This window comes from Nicotiana attenuata, unplaced genomic scaffold (genome assembly GCF_001879085.1).
Source record: "Nicotiana attenuata strain UT unplaced genomic scaffold, NIATTr2, whole genome shotgun sequence".
NCBI classification, from domain to species: Eukaryota; Viridiplantae; Streptophyta; class Magnoliopsida; order Solanales; family Solanaceae; genus Nicotiana; species Nicotiana attenuata.
The window spans coordinates 45,169-72,320 of record NW_017674482.1 but is presented as its reverse complement, the minus strand read 5'-3'; the positions used below and the strand labels follow the sequence as shown (position 1 = coordinate 72,320).

Genomic DNA, 27,152 nt, shown 5'->3' with positions numbered 1-27,152 from the left:
ATTTCGAACAATAAAGTTACGATCTTTATAAAGAAACAAAAAGTCAACCTGGGCCCGCATTGCAGAACCCCGCCAGAATTAAAATTCGAACACCCATTCGATAACGAGTCCAACTATACAAGAATTACTCAAATCCGACCTCAAATCGCCTTTCGAATCTTCAAAATTTAGCCTAAGAAGTTTCACAAAATTTCCCCCAAATTTCTAACTGAAAAATACTAATTGAATGATGAAAACCACAATAGATTCGTGTAATATAGCCAAAACCGAGTTAGAATTTCTTACTCCAATGATTTCCTTGAAAAACCCTCGGAACATTGCCACAAACCAAGCTCTCCAGGTCCAAAATCACTATACGGAGCAATTAGAACTGTCACAACTCCATCACGGAGTCGTCTACATAAAAGTAAAACTACTGTCAACTCTTTCAACTTAAAGTTCCAACATAGGGATTAAGTGTCTCATTTCACTCCGGAACTCACTTGAAACCAAAACCAACCACCCCTGGCAAATCACATAACCATAATACAACATAGAGGATACAATAAGGAGGGGTTCGGGGCTAAAATACTCAAAAAGACCAGCCGGATCGTTACATCTATAAGTTAAAAATGTATTCGCATGTTTTTTCTAGTATTGAAATCATCAAAGTTCTTACTTTTCCTTAAGCATGCAAATCATACTAAAAGTTATAAATTATCTAATGTAATCCTTATTGAGCATTGCATATCTAGCAATGTGAAGGTGCAGGGAGGTTCAAAAGCTTCTCCTTAGTGAAACCGTATGACAATTCATGGGTACATTTGTAGACCTCTGTCGCTTTATAGCCTTTGATCATGCTCCTAGCCTTTTGGATTGCGGTATATTTCATATGCGACGCATTGTTTGGCGCCAATTTCTATTGTTCGATGTTTCCAGCTTCTTTAATTTGCTAACATCTGCATATTTCACATGAAGATAAGTTGAATGAGAGTTAGAAAACATCAGAAGAATTGTGTGCGCGGTAATGGTGGGGTTCAAAGAGGCAGAGCTTGGACCTGAACAACATAATCTTTGTCTTTGAGGCAATGATTTTCCTCATTGCAAGCTTATAAAATTACGACATGTTTCAGAATCATATCATACAACACTCCTCATTTCCATCTTCATTTTGACGCTATGATTTCCCTCATGGCAATCTTTACATAGAATTAAAACTTCTTTCTAAAGCACGTCATACAATGCTCCGAGAACATAAATTGTATCTTCTCAATTTTTTTTTAGCACTACTCAAATCTCAGCTCTTATTTCCTCAGTAACGCATTCCTACTTTGTAAAAGCACAAAGTCTACTTAAAACTCTTTTAAATATAAAAATAAAAATTTCTCAAATAATCAATAACATTAGAATTACTTGTCACTAAAGGGAAACACATCTGCTAGTCATTATTAGAACTATATAAAAAGTACCCAAAAAGAAAAGCTTTCTAAATTATATCACGTTTCCCGTTCTTTCTCCCAACAAATAAAGAACTACAAGAGTTCGCCTATAGAATCTTAATATGTTATAGCTATCATTGTTTCAAATGGACCCCTCTGAATTCACAAAAAATGCAGAAGAACTATCAAGGTAGAACCAAGAATAATAGAGATAACATAAAGAAGGATACACTTTTTCTTCATTTCGATCTATTAAGATAAGATTTTCACCGTCTCCGATAAACTCACAAAAATCAGACTTGTGAAGATTTAGAGGTTTTCCTAATAGACATTTTATCGAATACTTTGTGGGCATCACTAATCTTACAAGCGGATTTAGAAAGAAAAATGTCCAAAAATCACAAAAGTTAGAGCGTGCATGTGAAAATTAGGTACAAGTATTATGACATGCATGCATAAAATCCAACAGTAACTATAAAGAACACAAAAAGTAGCAGGTATTACCAAATTCCCATTAGTAATAACTCGGTGCATTAAACAAAGAAGAATGAAGAAAAACTTAACGAACCGATCACTTTTACATCCACAATTTAGGTGTAACCATTGCCAAATGAATAAAAAAAGGCAGTCCGCTGCACTAAGCTCCCGCTATGCGCGAGGTCTGGGGAAGGGCTGGACCACAATGGTCTATTGTATGCAGCCTTACTCTGTATTTGTGCAAGAGGCTATTTCCACGGCTCGAGCCCGTAACCTCCTGGTCACATGGCTGTTTCAATTATTTGTTATTTATGGATTTTGGGTTGCGTTTATTAACATGAAATGAACAAATGTGGAAGGGTGAAGAACGTAAGAATTGTTAGACACATTGGTACTAGCTATTTCTTTCAAAATTACAACTTGCTTATGTTGCATTTCATGTATCCTTTTGTGGAGGTTTAATGCATATTTGAAATCCTAGAAATTGTGCTGATATGTACCACTTACCGTTAAAAGAAATGATATTTTCCTTTTGAAGAATTGAGTTAAAATTTCTCTCATACAACAGGCAACGATTGGATTCCGATCGAGAAGGCTATATAGGTTAGTGACATTAGTCTGATATCCTTCTTCTCGAAGCTTTAATTTGCTATATAAGCCTCCTATATTAAAGCCTCTGTTGTGTTCCTGCTTCATTTTCAATAATAAAAGAGAGTTGGGGGATTTCTCACATTTTTATTTGCTTTGGAGTCGTCCTTGCATATTTCTTATTTATTTTCTTTTTGACTTGTGAAGATGCATGTTTACGGTGTTGATTGAAAATTTAACAGTTACTTAGGTTAAGGTTTTGATGTAAATTGCTTTGACATGGCAGTTTAGTGCTGCACTCGTGTTGACACGACACTAGTATGGGTGTGGGTATGGGATCTGTACTGGATCTGATCAAATAATTTTGGATACTTGTATACGGCTAAAATCGGGAAGACCGATTTTACGGTCGACGAGGCATTGCGCACTCTCATCTCGAAGGGCCCGGAGAATAGCCTGGGGTTCGACGTCTTCAGGGACTCTTCATGCCCGGTGTCGGGGCAGAACGAACCGGTGCTTATCGCAAGTAAGCGGGAAGTTCCCTAGGAGCACTATTTTCTGACAACGTCTGCGCAAACAGTGATAGCCTGCACCAGGTTGTTGAGTTGTTGTACCGGCTACTTTATATAATAATTATACATGTGTCATATTGGGATTTTTTTCCTCATATATAAAGGGGACCCTTGTCATTTTTATGGGGCATCTGATACACAACATTGAATATACAAGAACATTCTCTTTGTTTTCTAACTTAACAAATTCTCTTGATTCCACTACTTACATTTATTGTGTTCTATTTATTGTTCTTCATTTATTGCTCATTATTGAGCATAAAGAGCCGCCATCGAATTTATTATAACTGTTAATCCTTCATCAACCGCCCCTGGTCGGGCACTCAACTCGACCGCGAGGCCCCGTGTATACAAGCTCGAGGCTCCAATTTTCAGCCACTCGGTTCGATTATTATACTATCTGCAAGCTATTATCTCATTGTTTCTAATCTTTCACTTAGTATCTATTGCCTAACAACTAGCATAAAAATAGATCTCGTATTTTGAGAACCACAAAATCAAATCTAATTGTTATTACCATTTTCAAGGTAAACAGTTTGGCGCCCACCGTGGTGCTAAAAATAATAGTGATTGTTTTCTTGCTGATTTGCTACATAACACAAGTTATTTTTCACGCTTTTTCTCATCCGAGAATCTTTAATTTCAGGTCAAAATGTCTAACTCGGTAAACGCACATGACAACAACGGCCTCGAAGACCATAAAAAGTATGGTACAACTATTCCAGGTAATGGTGTACCACAACAAAACCCTGAGGTCGTACTAGAACCGATTCGCGTCGGTACGGTTTCACACAACCCTCAACGCACTGGACACTCGAAAAAACCTCACTCGGGAAGAGAGAGAAGCAAACAGGGGAAGCAAAGTGGGAAAACCTCAGCACATCGTTCATATGATTATTGGGGGGACCGACGTTCCCCAGGGGCCCGGTATCAAGCGAATAAAGGTTTCTGCGGCAACGCAAGGGCAAACCTGGGGCTGGGCATATGAGAACACCCTCGCGTTCAGCGAAGAAGACTTCGAGACTCTTCCTCATCCACACAAGGATGCGCTGGTAATCTCGTTTCTCTTAAATGATATCCAAATTAAACGTGTACTCGTGGATCCAGGTAGCTCGGCCAACGTAGTTAGGTCGGCGGTGATAAAACAGCTCGGATTACTCGACCAGGTCATACCTACCTCCCAAATCCTCAGCGGCTTCAATATGTCCAGGGAAGCAATAAAAGGAGAATCACCCTCCCGGTTAACATATCTGACGCAGTTCGAGATACCAGGTTCCACGTCATTAAAGGTGACACGAGGTACAATGCCTTGCTCGGTAGGCCATGGATATATAACATGAGGGCGATACCATCGACCACTGCATCAAATTATGAAGTTTCCAACAAAGGACGGAATAAAGACGATGTATGGGGAGCAACATGCGACGAAGGAAACGTTCGCGGTCCATGAAGAGGTACCGAATTATGCACATTCCACCTCGGAAGAGTTGGAAAGCCAACAAAACCCCGAGGATGATGAAGAGGATTTCCTCAACCCCAGAACCTTCGTTGCCCCCGAAGAATCGGATGTAACAAAGTCGACTGTTGAAGAACAGGAGCAAGCCGTATTGGTCGAGCATCTCCCAGATCGGAAGGTATACCCGGGGACGGGATTAACCCCCAAACTCAGGAGAAAACTCATTCAAGTCCTTATTAACAACATCAATTGCTTTGCTTGGTCCCATTTAGGCTTGACAGGGATCCCACCGGTGATAACTACCCATCGACTAAGCGTCGACCCCAGTTACAAACTGGTGAAGCAAAAAAGGAGACCCCAGTTTGAGATAAAGCATGCATTCATCAAAGACGAGGTAACAAAGCTCTTCAAGATAGGGTCAATTAGGGAAGTAAAATATCTCGAATGGTTGGCCAATGTGGTGGTAGTTCCCAAAAAGGGGAATATACTAAAAATATGCGTAGATTATAAAGATCTAAATAGGGCGTGTCCAAAGGACTCGTTCCCACTGCCCAACATCGACCGTTTGATCGATTCCACGGCCGACCACGAAACCCTCACTTTTCTCGATGCCTATTCAGGGTATAATCAAATTCAGATGAACCCTTAGGATAGAGAAAAGACATCATTCATCACGAAGTACGGTACGTACTATTATAATGTAATGCCCTCCGGGCTAAAAAACGCAGGGGCCACGTACCAACGCCTAGTTATTAAGATGTTCGAACATCAAATAGGCAAGTCCATGGAAGTTTATATTGACGACATGCTAGTTAAGTCCCTGTGCGCAGAGGACCATTTGATTCATTTGCAGGAAATATTCGACATCCTCAAAAGTTACAACATGAAACTCAATCCCGAGAAATGCGCCTTCAGGGTAGGATCGGCCAAATTCTTAGGTTTCATGGTATCGAATAGAGGAATCAAGATCAACCCCGACAAAGTCAAAGCCATCAAAGAAATTACGGTGGTAAATAACGTAAAGGTCGTACAACGGCTGACCGGGCGGATAGCAGCCTTGGACCAGTTCATATCAAGGTCGTCGGACAGGAGTCACCATTTCTTCTCCTCGCTCAAAAAGAAAAACAACTTTAAATGGACTCCGGAATGCCAACGCGCGTTAGAGGAGTTGAAGCGATACCTGACAAACCCGCGTTTGCTCCACACCCCAAAAGAGGATGAGAAACCTGGCCGTATCCGAGATAGCGGTAAGTGGTGACTGGTTCGAGAGGAGCAAGGCACGCAATTCCCTGTTTATTATGTAAGTCGGACCTTGGAAGATGCTGAAACCAGGTATCCGCACCTAGAAAAACTAACTCTTGCATTAATAAGCGCATCACAAAAATTGAAACCTTATTTTCAGTGCCATTGTATTTGTGTTTTAACAACATATCCTCACCGAAGCATATTGCATAAGCCCGAACTATCGGGCCGATTGGCTAAATGGGCCATCGAACTCGGGGGTATGAGATCGAGTATCAACCCCAAACGGCTATCAAGTCCCAAATTCTGGCGGACTTCTTGGCCGTCTTCTCGCCCTCCCTCGTGCCAGAGGTAGAAAAGGAAATTTTACTAAAAACGGGCACATCTTCCGGGGTGTGGACCTTGTTCACTGACGGCGCCTCGAACGTGAGATGATCCGGGCTCGGTACAATTCTGAAGCCGCCTACGGGCGGCATAATCAGACAATCTATAAAAACTGCAAGATTGACTAACAACGAAGCCGAATATGAGGCTATGATTGCAGGTCTGGATTGGCCAAAGGCCTAGGAGCTGAAATCGTCGAAGCAAGGTGCGATTCGCTCCTGGTAGTAAATCAGGTAAATGGGAGCTTCGAGGTCAGAGAAGACAGGATGCAAAGATACTTGGACAAAATTCAAGTCACATTACACCGTTTCAAAGAATGGACTCTGGTCCATATACCTCGAGAGCAGAATAGTGAGGCTGATGCCCTCGCAAACCTGGGATCGTCTGTCGAAGAAGATGACCTGCTCCCTGGGGCTGTTGTTCAGCTATCCAAATTAGTGGTCGAGGAAGGTCATGACGAGATCAACTCCACTAGTCTTACATGGGATTGGAGAAATAAATATATTGACTATCTGAAAGACGAGAAACTACCCACGGATCCTAAAGAATCGAGGGCCCTACAAACCAAAGCAGCCCGATTCTCGCTCGACGAAAACGGGACTCTATACAGAAGAACCTTCAATGGCCCCCTAGCAGTATGTCTGGGGCCGGGAGACACAGATTAGGTACTCCGAGAAATCCATGAGGGCACCTGCGGAAACCATTCCGGCGCCGATTCCTTAATCCAAAAGGTGATCAGGGCAGGCTACTTTTGGGACAGCATGGAGAGGGACACCAAAGAGTTCATCCACAAATGCGACAAAGGCCAAAAATTCGCCCCAATGATTCACCAACCTGGTGAACAACTACATTCGGTTTTGCCACCATGGCCGTTCATGAAATGGGGGATGGACATCGTCGGACCTATACCAACGACACCGGGTAAAGCTAGATTTATTTTATTTATGACTGACTACTTCTCAAAATGGGTTGAAGCACAGGCCTTCGAAAAAATAAGGGAAAAAGAAGTCATCAATTTCATCTGGGACCATATCATATGCCGATTCGGAATTCCTTCAAAGATAACGTGTGATAACGGGAAACAATTTATCGGAAGAAAAGTGACTCAGTTCCTCGAGGATCACAAAGTCAAAAGGATCCTGTCAACGCCCTACCGCCCGTGTGCAAACGGCCAAACTGAGTCCACAAACAAAACCATCATTCAAAACTTAAAGAAGAAACTGGAAAGTGCAAAGGGAAGATGAGAGAAATATTACCCGAAGTACTCTGGGCATATCGAACAACTCCAAAATCAAGCACCGACGAAACGCCTTTCTCCCTGGTGTATGGCGCCGAGGCATTGATACCAGTTGAGGTCGAAAAACCCACCACCAGATTCTGACACACCACCGAGAGCTCGAACAATGAGGCCATGACTATTGTTCTCGAATTATTAGATGTAAAGCGAGAAGCCTCGCTGGTCCGAATAGCCGCACAAAAACAGAGGATCGAAAGATACTACAACAGGAGAACAAATCTCCGATATTTTGGAATCGGGGACTTAGTCCTAAGGAAAGTCACCTTGAATACTCGAAACCCTAATGAAGGAAAGCCAGGTCAGAAGGGGTGGAACTATTGAGGAGTTTATGTGAGACAGCACCAGAATTCTCCGATTTAATAGAGTCAGCAAGATCCGGGTGACCAGAGTGATCAGCAGCTTGATCAGCTTAAGGGGAAGTTTCGCAGGTTTGTGAAGACAGATTCTCGTCACTCAGTTTTCAGAGCTGAGCCAACTGATTCAGTGGTCTCCCTCTCTCCCTATACTTCGAACCAAGACTCCTGGGAAGGACCGTACCGCATCTCCGGGATAGTCGGCAAAGGATCCTACAAACTCGGCACCATGGAAGGCGAACAACTTCCAAGCAATAGGATCATATCAATGCTCAAACGATATTACATCTAAGGTGTCCAATGGAAGACTCCGAAACACCCTCCAGCTCGAAGACCTTAGGGTTTCAAAGCATACGTTGCACTCTTTTCCTTCGACCGCATTTTTATCCCAAAAAGGGTTTTACCGGCAAGGTTTTTAACGAGGCAACACCCATATGCTACCTAAGGAAGACTCAACCAGTATTCAAGGCTTCTCTTCAATCAACCTCGAATACTGGGGGCCATCACCACGGAAGGTCACCTCCTCGGAGAAGCCAAGATGTGCTGAACGGGGTCTCGATAGGAAAATGATGTACTGGACCAAACGGTCCAACGAACCGTGTCCGTATAGAATAACCGAGCCCTTGTTTGTACTAAGTAATCAGAGAGTATCTTCCCCTCCATCGAAGCATTTCGCATTTCAAAGAAGCTCGGTATTTTTTACAAAAATGGCTCCAGAGCCAAAAACGTCCCGAACACTTGGGGACTGGCGTCAAAAACTCGAAGCTGTGTGACCTACAGGTCGGAAGCTTCAAACTTGTAAGCCCTCACTAAGGAAACATTAAGATTACAAAGACGGCTCCAGAAGCCAAAAATGTCCCGAACACTTGGGGACTGGCGTCGAGAACTCAAGGCCACATGACCTTCGAGTCGGAAACTTTAAACTCGTAAGCCCTACATTAGTAGGGATTTACAAGGAATGGCTCCAGAGCCAAGAAACTTCCAATGACTCGGGGACTGCTGCCAACTGCCACCCTCATCGACCTGTCAAAAACTCGAGGCTATAAGGCCCCATGCGGGCAACCGCGAGCGCGTAAGACCTTCATAAAGGCAACACCAAAACTGTAAGACCTCAAAGGCATGCAAAAAATTATAAGACCTTACAAAAAGGCATTATCCCGACCTTAAAGTTAAGGCTATATACTCGTACTTGTAAGACCCCTAAAAGGCATACCCCCGATATAGATGCCGAAAATAATTCACTCGGGGACTGAAATGCTCCGGCCAAACACAATGACTACGGTCACAAGGCTGTACTAGCCAAACTAATGCGACTCGGGGACGCCCGACCATCGCTATAAAATCACAGGCCTTCAATTACTTCAAAAGTACTTCGTAAAGAACCGGTTAAACAGGCTACCCTTGACATAGGCAAAGAGCTTCGACCATGTCAGCTCCAAACTATAGGCTTCGAAACACTCAGCCACCGAGTAAAACCTCCCGAGGTGCTCGTTCATCGCCATATAACGACTCAAAATCGATGTTTCTATCAAATCGTCGAAGAGTCAGGCAAATACAATTTCAAAAAAGTCCTTAACGAGGGAAAAATAAAGCCTACTAAAGGTCATAACGACCCAACGCGTAAGAGTCGTTGTCGCCAGCCCATATAAAAGGTCGTACCGACCTAAAGTGTAAAAGCCAGTGCCGCCAGCCCATATAAAAGGTCGTACCGACCAAACGCGTAAGAGCCTAAGGGCCAGCTTTAAATTCAAAAACTTAAGGGTCAATGAGCTCGAGTCGAAACCCGATTCGGAGACTGAACCCGAAACGGTTAGCTAAATATGCCTAAGAGAAAAAGCATAAGAGACACTGTCGCCAGCCCATATAAAGGGTCGTACAAACCCAAAGCATAAGAGCCTAAGACGCCAGCTTACATTAAAAGGTCGAACATACCCGACGCGTAAGAACCTAAGGGCCAGCTTTAAATTCAAAAACTTATGGGTCAATGAGCTCGAGTCGAAACCTGATTCAAAGACTGAACCCGAAACAGTTAACTAAAAAAGGCCTAAAGGCAAAAAAATGCAAAAGCCCAAGCATCCGCTCATATCGAAGGTCGTACCGACCCGACGCGTGAGAACCTAAAAAATCCACGCAAATGTCCTCAGAGCCAACACGACAGACTTACAGGTCGATTCTCGACCATTGCAAAACGCTCGACGATAGAAGGAACCCAACAAACTAAATCCGAGACCCACAACTTCGGACCAATTACCAAATGAATACCACAAGTCATTCAAAGGGAAAACAGAAAAAGGTAAATAATTGTCACACATACAAAAAGATTCATAAAAGTACAATTACAAAGCCTGCATCTAGAGCCCTTGCGAAAGCAGAAAGAAAATGAAAACCTTAAACTATCACCGAAGCTACGCCTTTCGCAGCCTCCTTAGAAGATACACTTTCAACAGCTTCGGCCATAACCTCCAGGTTTCCAACGGCCTCCTCCCCTTCAGGGACTTGCCTCCCTCTTCATCGCCTCCCGAGTCACTGCTCGACTAACTTTCGGAAGGGAGCAGGGCTGCAGCTCCCTCTTCTAGGGTCTTCACCCTCTCAATCTCGGCGATTAAATCAACGCCCCCCATATATATCCTCGAGCGTCTATCTTCGAGATTCTAACCGGGCATGCTCCACTGCTCGGGTCAGGCGCAGCTCAGCCTCTTTGGACACCTTTCGGGCCTAAGCATTTGCAGTGGCGGTGTCCTCCTTATGCAAGGTCACGAGCGCCTCGGCCTCAGCCCTGACCTCGGATAGCATGGAACCCAACTCAGTATGGAGATCCTTATGCTTATTGCTCTCAGCCCTCGCATCTTCGAGGCATACGCCCGATTGAAACCACTTCTCCCCAGAGGGCATCTCTCTCAGAGATTACCTCACTCAGATGCCACTTAAGATCGAGAATTTCAGAGTCCCTGGCTCGGAGCTCCTCCCCCATAAGGACATCCTTCTCCTTAGACTGCAAAATCGACTAAAAGATATTAAAATACGGAGGTCGGTCGGACCTACCGACAAAAAATAAACAGGAGCTACGTAACCAATTCAGTAAGACGAGCCTTTTACCGGGACACCGCCTCCAAGAAATCCTGAAGGCCACGGAGTTCTTCCTCCCTCTTGGTAGAAAGATCCCTGAGCTCATTAGCTTCCGAAGTAAGCTTCTTATGTTCGCCCTCATGGCGAGTCAGCTCGGTTTCAAAATTGGCGAACGTTTGGTCATACAGCACCTTGGCCTAGAACCATGAAAGAAATAAGGTTAGAAGGAAAAAGGTCGGAGCGCCAAGCAGAATTTACAAATAGATTACCTGCTCGCATAGCCTGGAAGCTCAGACTTTTCCTCAGGCGCAGCAGAAGGCTTTTTGAAAATATCTTTATCACCAACGGGCGTCCCCACGCCGCGAGACTCTATATTGGGGATATCTTGCATCCCCCTCGGAGGAAAGGCCGATTCAGAAGGAGAATCACTCACTTCGACGATCTCGACTAGGTCAATCGGGGCTGCCCCTTGCTTCTGAAGAGCTTCGGAATTGGGCCCCCCTAGATCGCCTGCTGAGATCACCTCAGCTCGACGGAAATTTTGGATGTCGATCGGCTTGGCAATAGCACCCAATACACCCTCGCAGGCCTCTTCAGCCCGAGGCGGGGCAACAACAGAACTGACCCACAATTAGGAAACTGCCGACACAACAGTATGAGAGACAGTCAAATCCTCTCCCCTTTCGGGTGCTGTCAAAGAATCATTTTTCTTTCGCCTCCAGCTCGGGGACTCCCTGATGCCTCTGGAATTAAGGATGTTGAATCATCCTTAGTATCTTCCACTCTGGTTTCTTGGATTTCAGAGGATAAGTCCATGATCCCCCTTGTTTTTCCTCTCTTTGTTGGGGTATTGGAGCACTCGTTTCACCAGGCAGAGTTTCTTTCATCAAGAAGGCCTCCCCCAGACCTTCCCGAATACAAAAACATGCACGGAGAAAGAGAGCTCAATTAGTGGCAACTTTTGTAAAACTGAAACTATAGCAGAGAATAAAGTCCCGCCGTGATCCTTGGCTTCCCATCGAGCCTTGGATAAATCGCGCCACACTCTATCGACATATGGGAAAATCGAGTCCAGTTTAGCTACCCAGCCTGAAAGATTCCTTACCGCATCAGGGTACGCCGCAGCAACTTTATCAGCGGAGGAAGTGAGTTCATGAGGAAATGTATCCAAAAGAAAGAAATGGGCAGTTAATTAAGTATGTCTACTTACGCTTCATGTTCCATCTTTCGGGGAATGGCATCTTCTCTGCGGGGATCAAGTCCGAAGTCCTAACTCGGACGAAACGGCTCATCCACCCCCAGTTCCTAACCTCGTCGGTGCAAGCGAAGAGGGCCTTCGAGGCCCGACAACGAAGCTTAATCAGGACCTCGCGAAAGAGTCGGGGACTATACATTTTGATCAAATGGTCAAGGGTGAAGGGCATCCCCTCAATCTTATTCGCGTAATACCTGGTCATGCAAATGATACGCCAGAATGACGGATGAATTTGGCCGAGAGTCACTTGATATCGTTTGCAGAAGTCTAGGATCACGGGGTCTATCGAAGGCATAGATGGCACCGCCAGGCCGAGGGTAAATGGATAAGTATAGACACTGAGGAAGTCGGCTTTATATGTCATTACATCCTCCCCCCTCCCTACCCCTCCCCCCCCCTCCCCGGAGAAGGAACCTCCACTAACACCGCATCTCCCCAGCGACAGTTGATTTTTACCCTTTCGATGTCCGTTATTAAACTGACGTATCGGACGCGAGTTAGCATCGCTTCGGCTTCGGAGAAGGTCTCTCGACCTTAAAGTCAGAGGTCATCTCAAAGGCCTCTGGAACGCACACTCCAGCGCTAGGAGACGGTGTTGCTTTACCCTCAGAGGAAAGTGTGGAAGAAGAAGGCACATCTTCCTGAGGGATAGAGGTGGAAGTGATCACCATTTTTACCAGAGGATTGCAAAGAAAAAACGAAAAATCATGTTTCAGGAAAGGACACGGGAGAAGGTAAGAGGAAAGAAAAACTCTGTTGGGAGCTTGATGATGCAGTAGTGAGGAAGGGGTAGGGAAGTGAGTATTTATAGAAGCCTAACATGTACGATTGGAGCATACCAAAGGACAACCAATCACTATAATTTATTCGAAGATTTTGAGGATTGTATGGACGCGACCTTTAGAAGCCCTGCCTATTACATCGGTCACTTGGTAGGACACAACTATTTGTTTCGATGGAAGTGCCGGAGGGGCAAGATCTCGAGGACGTTTCTCTTTGTTTTACTCTGAGAAACACGGGGACTATCTGTATACGGCTAAAATCGGGAAGACCGATTTTACGGTTGATGAGGCATTGCGCACTCTCATCTCGAAGGGCCCGGAGAATAGCCCGGGGTTTGACGTCTTCAGGGACTCTTCATGCCCGATGTCGGGGCAGAACGAACCGGTGCTTATCGCAAGTAAGCGGGAAGTTCCATAGGAGCAGTATTTCTAACAACGTCTGCGCAAACAATGACAGCCTGCACCAGGATGATTGAGTGGTTGTACCAGCTACTTTATGTAATAATTAAACATGTGTCATATTGGTATTTTCTCCTCATATATAGAGGGGACCCTTGTCATTTTTATGGGGCATCTGATACACAACATTGAATATACAAGAACATTCTCTTTGCTTTCTAACTTAATAAATTCTCTTGATTCCACTAGTTACATTTATTGTGTTCTATTTATTGTTCTTCATTTATTGCTCATTATTGGATATAAAGAGCCGCCATCGAATTTATCATCACTGTTTATCCTTCATCAACCGCCCCTGGCCGGGCACTCAACTCGACCTCGAGGCCCCGTGTATACAAGCTCGAGGCTCCGATTTCCAGCCATTTGGTTCGATTATTATACTATCTGCAAGCTATTATCTCATTGTTTCTAATATTTCACTTAGCATTTATTGCCTAACAACTAGCATAAAAATAGATCTCGTATTTTTAGAACCACAAAATCAAATCTAATTGTTATTACCATTTTCAAGGTAAACAATACTTTAACCACACACGGAAAAATTCGAGACGAGATACAATTTGATGCCTGAAATCAGAACTGAAACTAGGATAATTCGAAGAAAATAGCATACCTTACATAGGAAATCAATCATTAACTTATCTAAAACTTGAGAATAAAAAAAGTTTAACACTTTAAAAGTTATACGTATGTATTCCACAAATTATCTCATAATTTAGAGATATTTTATATTTTTATTTTTGGAATTATTTTAATTAGATGGATCCTCACACCCGTATTCGTACTAGGATCCGTATCCCTGAATCTTAGAATTTATATCTCGAAGGACACGACCTCTAGATACGCACCTGTGTCGGATACCCACACCCATGTGCGAGCAACTTAGGTTTTGATTTCTATCAGAATCCTTGGATGTAAAGGTTATATTTTTTAGATCTTAGCTATATACACGAACACTACACTGTAGTAAAAAATTTTACACCGGCAACAGTGTAATTTAACATGTTATAGCGGGTTATTTAACATTTACTCTAGGTTTCTCTTGTGTCGTTCTTTTCTTCTTGTTGTTTGCTTATTGCCTGTTGCGGTAAAACGCACATGCAAGTATACGCGGTCGTCAAGTAATAAAGTGACTAAAAGTCGGATGTCGAACCCACGAGGACTTGTCATAAACTATTAACTAAATTAGACTATCCTAATTATCCGAACAAGAATTAAACCAAAAATTAGTGATGCTAAAGTAACTAAACTAAAAAGAAAATAAAAATAATGGACTTCTAACAAAGGAAGATTAGACTTTTATGTTATCATTGTAATAAAAACGATCTAGGGTTATGGACTATCTAATAATCCTATTGTATTCTTCAATTGAATTGACTGACTCATCTAGTTCACTGGTTGACAGAGTTAATATTGCTCATAAGAATCTGTCGAGTTCTTAGTCGCCTAGTCAAGCTAACCTAACGCCTATATGTCTATGGAGTTAGAACTAACAAGAACGCATTTATAATTCCTGTAAATCAACCAAGCAAGGCAATTAGGTATATGTCTATCCTAACTGCGAATCTGTTCCCCGATGCCCAGGTTCAAGAACATGCTCTACTTAATCCTATATGCAATCTAGAATTTCAATTTTCGAGTTCAATTCTAGATTCGTAGATAATATTCAACTGGTGATCAAGCAATCAAATAATTAAGTGCAGGATTAAATAAATAAACCACTATGATAAATTGAGAAATCAAAATCAATATCCAAATAACAATAATCATGAAAGAACCACAACCCTAGAACGTGAAGTTTAGCTCCACATAGACATGGTAGCAAAACAACAAATCATACAAAGAAACATAAAAAAAAATACTCAGTTTGGTGGAAGAAAGATGGAACTTGATGAATTCCGGTCTCCACAGCGGCTCTGTGCTTGTATTTTTTTCTCAAAAACGTCCACCCCGGAAAAATAGGTTTAGGACCCTTTTTATACGAGTTGACGTTGTGTAGAACCGAAATAACCAAATCCCGAACGAAATAGGACAAGTCCTCGCTCCGAGCGTCCTGGGCAGCGCCTAGCGCTGGCCCTGGCGCACAAAGCAGTAACGTTTTTGTTTCCTTTCAAGAATGTAAGTCCTCCACTCTTCTTTTGTCTTGCATTTTGGGGGACAAAACCCAAAGGGTGTCCCCCTTTGTCTCTCAATAAAACCCAAAGGGTGTCCCCCTTTGTCTCTCAATATTTAATTCTTTTATTTTCCTTTCTTTTTCTTCTACTTTTTATTCAATTTTGCTCCAAATCTTTATATTTTCAGGCCATTTTATTCCTATACAGTTAAAATATAATATTAAGCATAAAGTAATATAATTAATACTCAAAAGAAGATTAAAAGTACTAAAACATGAGGCAACAATAGGTAAATATAGGTGTTTTTGGCCGAATATCACCACCCCATACTTAAAATCTTGCTCGTCCTCGAGTAAGCCAACAATTTGCATTATTTTTGAGCACTTTATTCTTACACAATTGAGGTACACTACACCAATGACCATTGTTGATAGCAACAATTAAACCTTAGTATATGCAATACCATACACTTCCCTTTTTCTTATGCCAACTTCAAAAGTATTCAAACAAAGACAACATGCTCATAACAATCCTAGCCTCAATAACCGACTCAATGTCACAATGCGCTCATGGCTTGAACACCCGACGTACGTCGTAGAGAAGTCTAATAAGGTTACCTATCCCTCGTGAAACCATGTGCCCTCACAACAAGAACAAGAGAGCAAGTTCAATCCACACATTCGAATCTCATGATCATATATATCAAAGAAAATCGCTCACTCTCACAAAAGAAGTCACATGCATGTAATTGGTACCATAGGCTTGCCCTTAATGTAAATTCCTACTAATGTAGGATCGCTCGATCTAAAATCAATTAGGATTTTTTCATGGTTGTAATATGGGCTAAGGGACAGGTAGGATATATATAGAAATAGTGGTTCACCCTCCTAAGCACTTTAACATATCACCAAATAACTTAAGTGCAAATTCTTCAACACCACTTTAATTTCACAAATAATATCACCCCCAAAAACGTTCCCTTCTTCTTTAAGAACTACTTTAATTTATACCCCACTAGCAAGAACAAGACCACAATTTATTCACCTATTTTTCCTGCTCCTTTTTTTTTTCCAGATTTTTATGGCATATTCTTTTACAAAACAAGTGCACATTTCTTCCTTTCATTGGTTCAACTCAAAAGCCACCTCACACTTAGTTCCTTATTACTTCTTTTAGTGCTCATCTCACAATTAAAGTGCTTTAAGAGGTAAAAGGATCAAAACAATGTCAATTAAGAATAAAAAGGGTATATGCTTGTAATGTGGGTACCAAATAAAAGTCAATAGGCTCAAAATGGTTAACTAGGGATAAATTTTATTTATGATAAGCAATAAGTTCAAAAAGATCAAAGAAAGCCTAAAATCATTTTTCAAACCGAGCATCACCTCAATTTTCGCTTCAACTCACATACGGGGCAAGTTCTAGACACAAGTACAATGACATGGACTACACAAAAATCTCACCACACATGGCACATGACTCACTCAGGATGGTCACATTCTGACCCTCAACTAATGCAAGTATTCGCAAAGCCACAAGATATTAAGCACTAAGCACAAAGTGAACATAAGTCAAGTAAACGAGAAATAGTCGTCACAAAACATGCTATCCAATATATAAAGGCATCGTGCTCAATTTCAAACACATAGGGACTACAGATGCCATAGCCTAAATATGCTAACAAGTCAAAGGCGCCTAGAATCTCATCTTTCTTCCTCCATTTATTCCCTAAATTCTATCTACTTTAAAAGAAAAAACTATCCGGTTTAAATTACATCCCATGGAAAAGAACCGAGGTACAAAGAAAAATCACAGGGGATTATTAATTACTACCTAAAGAAAGCTAAAAAACATATTTTTGGATTTTTTTTGTTTAGACTTAAACCCCTCAAGAAAACTGTCTAGGAGATCCACCGTCGGGAAAAGTCCAATTTTTCTACTTTTTTTGTTTTCTCCACAAAAGCTACTACACTTAAGAAAGAGTACTACAACTTAGCTAAAATAGCACAGAAACTCACCCAAAAGATCTCCTCACCCCACACTTAAAATTTTACGATGTCCTCAATGCACACTATAAATAATACGAGGATAAAAGAGACTCCCTGGTAGGCGAAAGGTCGAAGCAATAGAGGCTCACGAAGTACTCAGACTTCCCCAGGCATTGTCCTTTGTGTGGGCACCCCACACTTAGTCCTCACCGTCTAGCTCGCTTTTGCACTCTTCCAATGACGCTGCTTTCTATGCTCATAATCCTACAAAACAAAAATATATAATACAAAATAATAAAAAAAAATAAAATAAAAAATAAACAAAAAAAAAAAAGCAATAATAGGGTTGCCTCCCAACAAGCGCCTAATTTAAAGTCGCGGCACGACTTGAACCACTTTTTGCCTCCACCTTGAACTTATGAATTGTACCCCTAACAGGGCATCCAGTCTGTGGCTATGCTCCTTTGGTGGGGCTACAAAGATAACCAGGCCAAGTAATAAATTTTTCACTCTGCACTTCTCGGCCTTTAGATGAGGAATGTAATTTTTGCTTTTGGCACAACAAATTCAAGAATATAGACACTCTTGACTCCCTCATAGGCTCAGATGGCTCAATTAATATCTTACTATCTAAACATAATATGGAAAAATGGTTGGAATAAGGTCTAATGCGCCATAACTCATGAATTTTACTACCATTTGCATCCCCATATTTACATACACTCAAGTCTCCCAAAGTAATATTATTTACTCCCTCATATGACTCTAGAGCACTCTTCGCAATATTGGCATCCTCAAGAAAAACTTGGTATACTGATTGGTATTCTCGTTTTAGCTCCTCAATTTGGTCTAGAAGATATTTTTCATCTTCACACAACTCATCATTAAATTGTTGGGCGTTACACACATCAACCTTTGCACTCAAATCTGCTTCTACTTTATGTAAAACCAAGCCAAAATTATTAATTTTATGTGCAAGTTCATCTCTCTCCTTAGACCAATCATTCACCAATTCTAATAGAAGATAACGTCGTTCCTCGTATTCTCTTAATCGTGAATATTCTTCCCAATACCAACCCTTACTCCCATATTCAAATTCAGACCTTCCAGAGTTCAGGTTATGACAAGCCCAAAAAGACGGGCCATAAAAGTCTTCCATCAACCAAGCGTCTTCATCAATAACCTTACCTCCGGATATTTCATCCATAGAGGAGAAGCCCTGATGCCCCAGTGAGGAGTTGTGAGCAGCTGGCGGTGGTTGGCACGAGGCGAGGCAGAGGGAGGCCTAAGAAGTATTGGGGAGAGGTGATTAGGCAGGACTTGGCAAAATTGTGGATTTCCGAGGACATGACCCTAGATAGGAAAGTCTGGAGGTCTAGTATTAGGGTTGTAGGATAGAGCTTCTGGAACTTCCGTACTTCATTCCCGGGGCTAGGTGGGGTTTGGTAGGGCCCTCCGTAGATGTCTTGCGTATTGTATCGCGCCCCCTTATGGTAGTTACTGGTAGATATTATTGCATGCCTTGTAATTTATGATTTTATGTTTAGCTAACTATTTATGCGATTTCTGCTGGAGTCACTAATGTTTTCTTTTTTTTTCCTCCTCTTTTTCTTCTCTTTCTCCTGAGCCGAGGGTCGATTGGAAACAGCCTCTCTGCCCTTTAGGGTAGGGGTAAGGCCTGTGTACGTATTACCCTCCCTAGACCCCACTTTGTGGGACTATACTGGGTTGTTGTTGTTGTTGTTGTAGATGTCATGTTGAGAGAACTAGACACACTAAGAGAAAGATCAGAATTGTTTGAAAAATAAAAATATTTACAAAATGAGAAACAAAAATCAAAACTTGTAAAGATAAAAGTAAAAGTCTAATATAGAAAAATAGTTAATTTCTAAGTCCCCGGCAACGACGCCAAAAACTTGTTGCGGCCAAACGCACACGCAAGTATACGCGGTCGTCAAGTAATAAAGTGACTAAAAGTCGGATGTCGAACCCACGAGGACTTGTGATTAACTATTAACTAAATTAGACTATCCTAATTATCTGAACAAGAATTAAACCCAAAATTAGTGATGCTAAAGTAACTAAACTAAAAAGAAAATAAAAATAATGGACTTCTAACAAAGGAACATTAGATTTTTATGTTATCATTGTAATGAAAACGATCTAGTGTTATGGACTATCTAACAATCCTATTGTATTCTTCAATTGAATTGACTGACTAATTCATCTAGTTCACTGGTTGACAGAGTTAATATTGCTCATAAAGAATCTGTCGAGTTCTTAGGCGCCTATTCAAGCTAACCACACGCCTATATGTCTATGGAGTTAGAACTAACAAGAACGCATTTATAATTCCTGTAAATCAACCAAGCAAGGCAATTAGGTATATGTCTATCCTAACTGCGAATCTGTTCCCCGATGCCCAGGTTCAAGAACATGCTCTACTTAATCCTATATGCAATCTAGAATTCCCATTTTCGAGTTCAATTCTAGATTCGTAGATAATATTCAATTGGTGATCAAGCAATCAAATAATTAAGTGCAGGATTAAATAAATAAACCACTATGATAAATTGAGAAATCAAAATCAATATCCAAATAACAATAGTCATGAAAGAACCACAACCCTAGAACGTGAAATTTAGCTCCACATATACATGGTAGCAAAACAACAAATCATATAAAGAAACATAAAAAAATACTCAATTTGGTGAAAGAAAGATGGAACTTGATGAATTCCGGCCTTCACGGCGGTCCTGTGCATGTGTTTTTCTCTCAAAAACGTCCATCCCGGCAAAATAGGTTTAGGACCCCTTTTACGAATTGACGGTGTGTAGAGCCGAAATAACCAAATCCCGAACGAAATAGGACAAGTCCCTACTCTGAGCGTCCAGGGCAGCGCCTAACGCTTGCCCTGGCGCACAAAGCAGTAACGTTTTTGTTTCCTTTCAAGAATGTAAGTCCTCCACTCTTCTTTTGTCTTGCATTTGGGGGACAAAACCCAAATGGTGTCCCCCCTTTGTCTCTCAATAATTAATTCTTTTATTTTTTTCTTTTTCTTTCACATTTTATTCAATTTTGTTCCAAATCTCTATATCTTCAGGCCACTTTAGTCCTATACAGTTAAAATATAATATTAAGCATAAAGTAATATAATTAATACTTAAAAGACGATTAAAAGTACTAAAACATGAGGCAACAATAGGTAAATATATGCATTTTTGGCCGAATATCATTGCCTAATTGGTATTAAAATTTATATCTTTTTGATAATCTTATAACAATTTATCTTATACTATGGAATTTCTCAAGTTTTGTTTATTTAAAATTTTGGTTCATTCGTACCCTTTGCGTTAATGAGGTTTCGTCCATTACTTTTGCCTTAATTAGGGTTAAATCCGTAATGGATCATACGACTAAAATAACTCATAACTTAACCTCCTTATCATGTTAATCACCCTAGTCTCACCCCAAAATTATATGTTATAACATTCCAAACTTGTGGACTTTCGACGAAACTTATTTTCTTAAATTCATTTAGTGTCTAAGCTTTCCAACCCTTTTGATACTTGTTATTCATGATCTTAAAGATTTGTAACCTCCAAGATAACATGATGAACTTACGTTATGTACTTTCAATGACATTCTCATTTTTTTTAGCTTACATCAATTGACTTACGACGTACTCTCACGTACGAAAACATGAGATGTAACATCATTCCCCCCTTTGGAACATTCGTCCTCGAATGTTGACTGATGCATTTATCAGTCTCAGAACCTGTAGCTCTTACGAATACTTTAATATTGTCCTTGACATCTAGGAAACTGTTCTGTAAATAAATCCAAAGGCCAGTGTATTCCCCCTTTTAGGCCTCTTTCTCATACCATGACCTGTGGTCGGAATTCTTCCAATCTCGTAACTGTTGTTACCTTCTGTCATGCATCATGTGCAACCGTGTACTTGTATGTGTTCCTATGCGACTCTTCTCTCCTTTTTCCTCCAGCTTTTAGCTAATCTCTAGGCCTCACTTTGTGAACATATACAGAACTATGACAAGATGTCCCTCTAGGCATCTATAGGTGTACTAAAGTTCTTCGCTTGGTATTTTGTCAAACTTACGACTATTGCTATACCTTGCTTCATAGCCTCGGTTATCTATGCTTATGGTTTTACTACATCTAGGTAGGTCATACTATATCCTAACTCTTACTTCGGTTTATTATTACCGAGGTCTGCTACTCAACTCCAGGTTACTCTCTCACCGCTTATCCTATAGGTATAAATCTAAGTCATTTAATGCTTCCTTATTACTGTTCATCTAAATAATGGCATCATAATCTCCTCTCATACTTTGGAACTTTTATCCATATATTGTTGATTCACCTTAATGTTCATCTATAATCCACCACTGACAACTTAAAACCTCTTACGTAATACATTGTCACTAGGTCTCATGTCTCATCAGGGAACATCTGAAGTGGCTTTCCTTATCCACCTAGGGACGATACCATACTTCAATAACCGTATTTCATAGCATCCCAAAGTGATTTATCTTATGGGGTATTCTAATTCTGTGCCATCCATGAGATCTCTTCTCTCTGAATCATTACTCAATTGAAGGCCTAACTATCATCCTTTTATAATTTACCACAATTACACCCTTACATTACGACCAGGGCATCATTCCATCTCTTCTAAATTCTCCTAGTCTTACACTCCTCCGGGTTAATTCAAGCTATAATGAGCTTTTCATAACATACATAAACCATCAGCTCTCTTGTTTGATGGGCTTAATACCGAGGTCTTACCTGTTCTTATCAGCTTCTAACTCACCTTTTCTTATCCTTACTCCCTTATACCTAAAATCTTGTCACTCTGCTATACTTTAGCTTGTGACCTACACATATCTATTTGTACTACTCACATCCTTCCTTTAACTTGCTACACCACAAAATTCCTTTTGTGCCTTCTCAGTTGTCTTTAAATGTAAGCAATTACTTTTCCTGATCGTTCTGTCACTTGTTGCATGAATACTTGGCTTGTCATATTGCCCACGAATACCATAATTTCCTGTACCTCATGTGATCTCAAACATCATCTTTGATTTATTTTTTTCCCATTCATTAGCCACTATAGGCGCCTCTTTCTTATGGAGTGCATCCATTGTGATTGAGAGCTCAAGTTTGCAGTGATATTGTAAATTGATGTTTTCTACCGTCGAGAATGTGACTTAATTTTGTTTGTTCAGTTAACTGTTTAACTATTATATTCATTGGGTTGATTTGCTTTAATTATCCTTTACATTCGAATTTATACAAAATCAGTATGTGAATAACTGAAACATACAAATATAAGATATTAATTAATTACTTATTCCAAAGAAATTTTCGAATAAAGGTACACCCTCTTCTAACCTTCCTTCTTATTTGGCCTCCCCCGTGAACAACTAATTTTGATCACACCCAAATTCTATACTATTTAAGTGTAAATATTTCTTTTAGGTATAATTTTGATATTTTAAACTTTTATCTATCTCTTAATAGGTTTCATTTATGAAAATTAAAAACTACAAAAAATATTCGCATTCTTAGAGTATAACTTTTGTTCCTATTTTTAAATAGAAGAAAATTTACCAAATAATATATATTTGGTTTCTTCTAATTTGAAATGTAAGGTATAGTATTTTTCTTTGTATAATTTAAACTATAGTGTAAATATTGAGTTTTCTTTAAGTCTAAGACTATGTTGGTTTTTATATATATATATAGAGAGAGAGAGAGAGAGAGAGAGAGAGAGAGAAAGAGAAAGAGAGAGAGAGAGCCATGTATTTTACCTTCTTTTTATTTAATAAAGATGGGTTAGAAAAAGGCTTTAAAAAAATATAAAAAAACGAAAACAGAAAATAAAAAAAAAGTGTAAATCTGAAAAAAAAAAAAAAAAAGAGTAAGTATCCTACACTACTCCCACGATCTGCATTCCCTAACCCCTCACTTCCCATATTCTTCACATCTCCCCTCAAAAAGCTCCCCCACCAGCCTCACATCCCCTAACGTCCTAATCCCCACTTCCCCACTTCCTCATAGAAGTTTAGGTGTGCCGATTTAAAAAATAAATATTTGTGAAGTACATACATGGGTTGTGAATTAATTCAAGCCCGCATCTCATGCCGTAAAATTTAAAGTAATATGTTTTGACCACGTGTACATTCGGTACCTTCGTTTAACATCTACCTTAAAAAAGTGCTTTGTGTGCATACTGCATTTAGGTCAAAATAATTAATAAAATATAATAATTAATTAAGTGGTAATAGGCAAGTTATAACCAATAAAATATAAGAATAGCCAAAAATTAATTTAAGCCTTATATTAGTCAATAAAAGTGACCTTGCTAGAACCACGGGACTCGAGGGGTGCCTTACACCTTCCCTCGGTCAACAGAATTTCTTACTCAGTCTTCTATTTTCATACCAATAAATAAGGAGTAAAATATTCTATTTGATGAGGGATTAAAATAAAAAGCTGACTTGGAACACCAAAACTCAATTCCAAGTGGCGACTCCCAATAATAAATAATCCCTTTTCAAAACGTCACTTTAATAGGAAAAACTCTTCTAACTCAACCTCGTAATAGGGTTGTGTGGGAAAAAAGAGGTGTGACAACCCCCCCCCCCCCCTTTCCTTTTTATAACTACTAATACACGTCCATAAATAGAAAAGGGATATCACTAAACTAGAAAACAAGAACATAATAAAACACACTGAAAAAATACTGTATAATTTGTGCATATAAGTTAAACTTCTATCTTGAAGTCTATTTCTACACAACTGTATGAATGTTAGAGTAAAAGTTCATAAGCATTACTTTGAAATTGAAAAAGGACGTTTAAATAAATATATAAAAATAATAAAACGAGAAAAGAATTGGAATTAAACTTGAACAAGAACATGAAGAGGCTAGGCCATAGAGGTCTGAGCTCATTCTTAAGACTTCTGCCCGAGAAATGCATATCGGAGACTCAAACTTCTTATTATTTATGGATTACAATCACTTATCTAGTAAAATAGATGAATAATCATCTGTGAAACAATATTAACCAAAATAAAACATCTTCTTTTTAAGCATTGATGGACAAATCAGAATGAATCGCGACAACAAAATATCTTAATATTGATAAAGCGTAGGAGGTAGGCGAGGTGTAATTAGCACTTCAACATCTGTCTTCTTAGGTAAAGTTAGACCCACACCTTGTTTCATATCCAAAGGCTCGTTTGTTGTAGTTGCAAAATTGAAACCTTGGATCAATTGAGCAATTGAAAGGTGTTCCACTTGCAATGAGTAATTCATTGCGGGACAAGCTCGTCTCCCTGTACCAAACGGGATCAACTCATAGTGCTGCCCGCGATAGTCAATAGCATCATGAGTTGTCAGGAATCTCTCTGGATCGAATTTATCAGGATCTGCCCATATTTGAGGATCTCGTTGTAGTTTCATAATATTTGTAAGTAGTGCAGTCCCCTTAGGAATATGGTATCCATTGACAACACAATCGTTTACTGATAGGTGTTGTACTGACAAAGGTGCAGGTGGATGCAATCGTAATACTTCTTTAACAATTGCTTGAAGATATACCAAATTCTTGATATCACTCTCTTCTACCCATCTATCTCTACCAACAATGGTGTCCATCTCTTCTTGTGCTTTCTTCATGACATTCTTATTGTTTATCATTAACGCCATAACCCACTTTATATGAAGTGCGAGTGTGTCTGTTGCATCCAAGACCAAAGTCTATATATATTGACAGAGAACAGTTAAAAAGATGACTTACAAAGAAGAAATTAAAGAGATGAAGATGCATGATTATTCAAATCCTAGTATGCATGAGTTGGTTAAGAAAATGAAAATACTCCAGTCAAATCGAACAAATATGTAGATCTTTTATAAAGGTATAAAAGCTTCTTTTTTTCTTTTATTGAAATCGGTTGTTACAATAGGTTAAAATAGACCAAAAATATAAAAATTCATTACCTACGGTGATTGTGTTTATTAACTGAATCCATAAATTAGTGTTTGACTTCGAAATACTGAAAGTGTAGAAGAATCTATACACTACTAAACCACTTAAAAAATAACAATATATATATAACTGTCTATAAAAATTAAAATGATCATATTATATACGAATATAGTAACCTAAAATATAAGATATATATCATCCTACAACATGTTAAAATACAAGCAGAGATTAATTTACTTACGAATACGGTTGCTTTGATGGTGGTGTCATGAGAGTAACCATCGCCAAGATGTTCGTTGCTCCTCTTGGAAAGCACCACATCAATAAGATCTTGTTCATTTTCATCTCCAACATCCTTCGTTTCTCTCTTCTTAATGTGCTCATCTAACCAACCTTGGATAATATTATCAATGTCTTTGAAAGTTTGTTTCATAGCCTTAATATTCCCTGTAAGATCCAACCACTTGAAAAATGGAATGTGAAAAACATCATAGAGCTCAATCTCCATAGCTTGAACCATGAACTTCTGAAAAGCTGCTTTGAGTATTTCTCCATGTCCATTATTATAGGTCTTCCCAACAACCATTTTCAAAATGATGTCGAAAGTCAATTTATCTATCCAATCACTAAGGTTTATCTTCATCATTGGTGAATCACCATCATATAGTTCTTTAATATTTTTCTGAACTATAGAAAATCTAACATGTTTGAATTTTTCGAGCCGACTAACGGAGAGAAGTTCTTGATTGACTAGCTTTCGATTTTTTTTCCAGTAAGGGCCATATTTGGCAACAGCAAGCATGGCATTGTTATAGCAAAGGTATTCTCCGTAAAGTAAAGCTGGCCGATCGGCGAAATGGATATCATTGGTAGAGAAGCATTCTTTCATAGCTTCATAACTACTCACTGCCAAGAAACGGCGAAACCCTAACCGGAATGTGAAGATGGGACCATATTTGTCAGCTAAGTCTCCGAGTTTTTGAGAAAAATGGCGGTCATCATCGCCATTGTTCTTGAAATAAAAGAGATGGCCGATTACTGGCCATCCACCTGGGATTTTTGGAGGCAGTGGGTTTAAGATTTTTGATTGTTTTTTTGTCCATAGGAAGTAGATTAGAAATGCAAAGGTTACAAGTCCTACAATGGCTTCTATGGGAGAAAGAAGATGAACCATTATTTGAAAATTTCAAGAGTACTAAAGGTATATGAAATTTAGGATTTTTTAATATGTAGGCAACATCTTCTTTTATAGCTAGTGATATTTTTTACAAATATTTGTTTTGTTGCAAGTGTTAGCTAATTTTATTGCCAATGTTGACCACCTGGACATCTCTAGAAACATTCTTGGATAGCAGCCCAACTGTAATTGTGCAATTTTGACTGTAATAGTATACCTGCCAAATCCATCACGCCACCTTCTTTAGCATGCAAGGGACAATAAATTGTTGATGATCCAGTCCACTACGAGAAATTCTGAACAATGAATTTGGTCACCTTAAAAGCAGAATAAGAAAGTTGTCGTCACGTAACTTCATCAATTTCATTAGCCCTTGGAGTGGTAAGTGGTGAAAGAATGGCTACATTTTATCCGTTCCACCAACTCATAAGCAGTACTCCATCCGTTCCAATTTATGTGAACTTGTTTGACCGGGCACGAAGTTTAATAAAAAATAAGACTTTTGG

General features: G+C 39.9%; 1 protein-coding gene across 1 annotated transcript; it reads right to left on the bottom strand.

The window, feature by feature from the left end:
- Positions 1-24,467: 24,467 nt before the first annotated feature.
- On the bottom strand, positions 24,468-26,676 carry LOC109218750 (cytochrome P450 CYP82D47-like). Its single transcript, XM_019383135.1, has 2 exons — positions 25,711-26,676; positions 24,468-25,240 (listed from the first exon to the last, which is right to left on the bottom strand). Exons 1-2 carry the CDS (start codon positions 26,641-26,643, stop codon positions 24,614-24,616), a joined length of 1,560 nt encoding a protein of 519 aa, XP_019238680.1. The 5' UTR covers positions 26,644-26,676; the 3' UTR covers positions 24,468-24,613.
- Between the last annotated feature and the right edge of the window lie 476 nt (positions 26,677-27,152).

Coding starts and splice junctions, on each gene's coding strand:
- LOC109218750 (XM_019383135.1), bottom strand. CDS start 26,643: ATGGTTCATCTTCTTTCTCCCATAGAAGCCATTGTAGGACTTGTAACC. Junction 25,241..25,710: donor CCATCAAAGCAACCGTATTC/GTAAGTAAATTA, acceptor CAATATATATAG/ACTTTGGTCTTGGATGCAAC.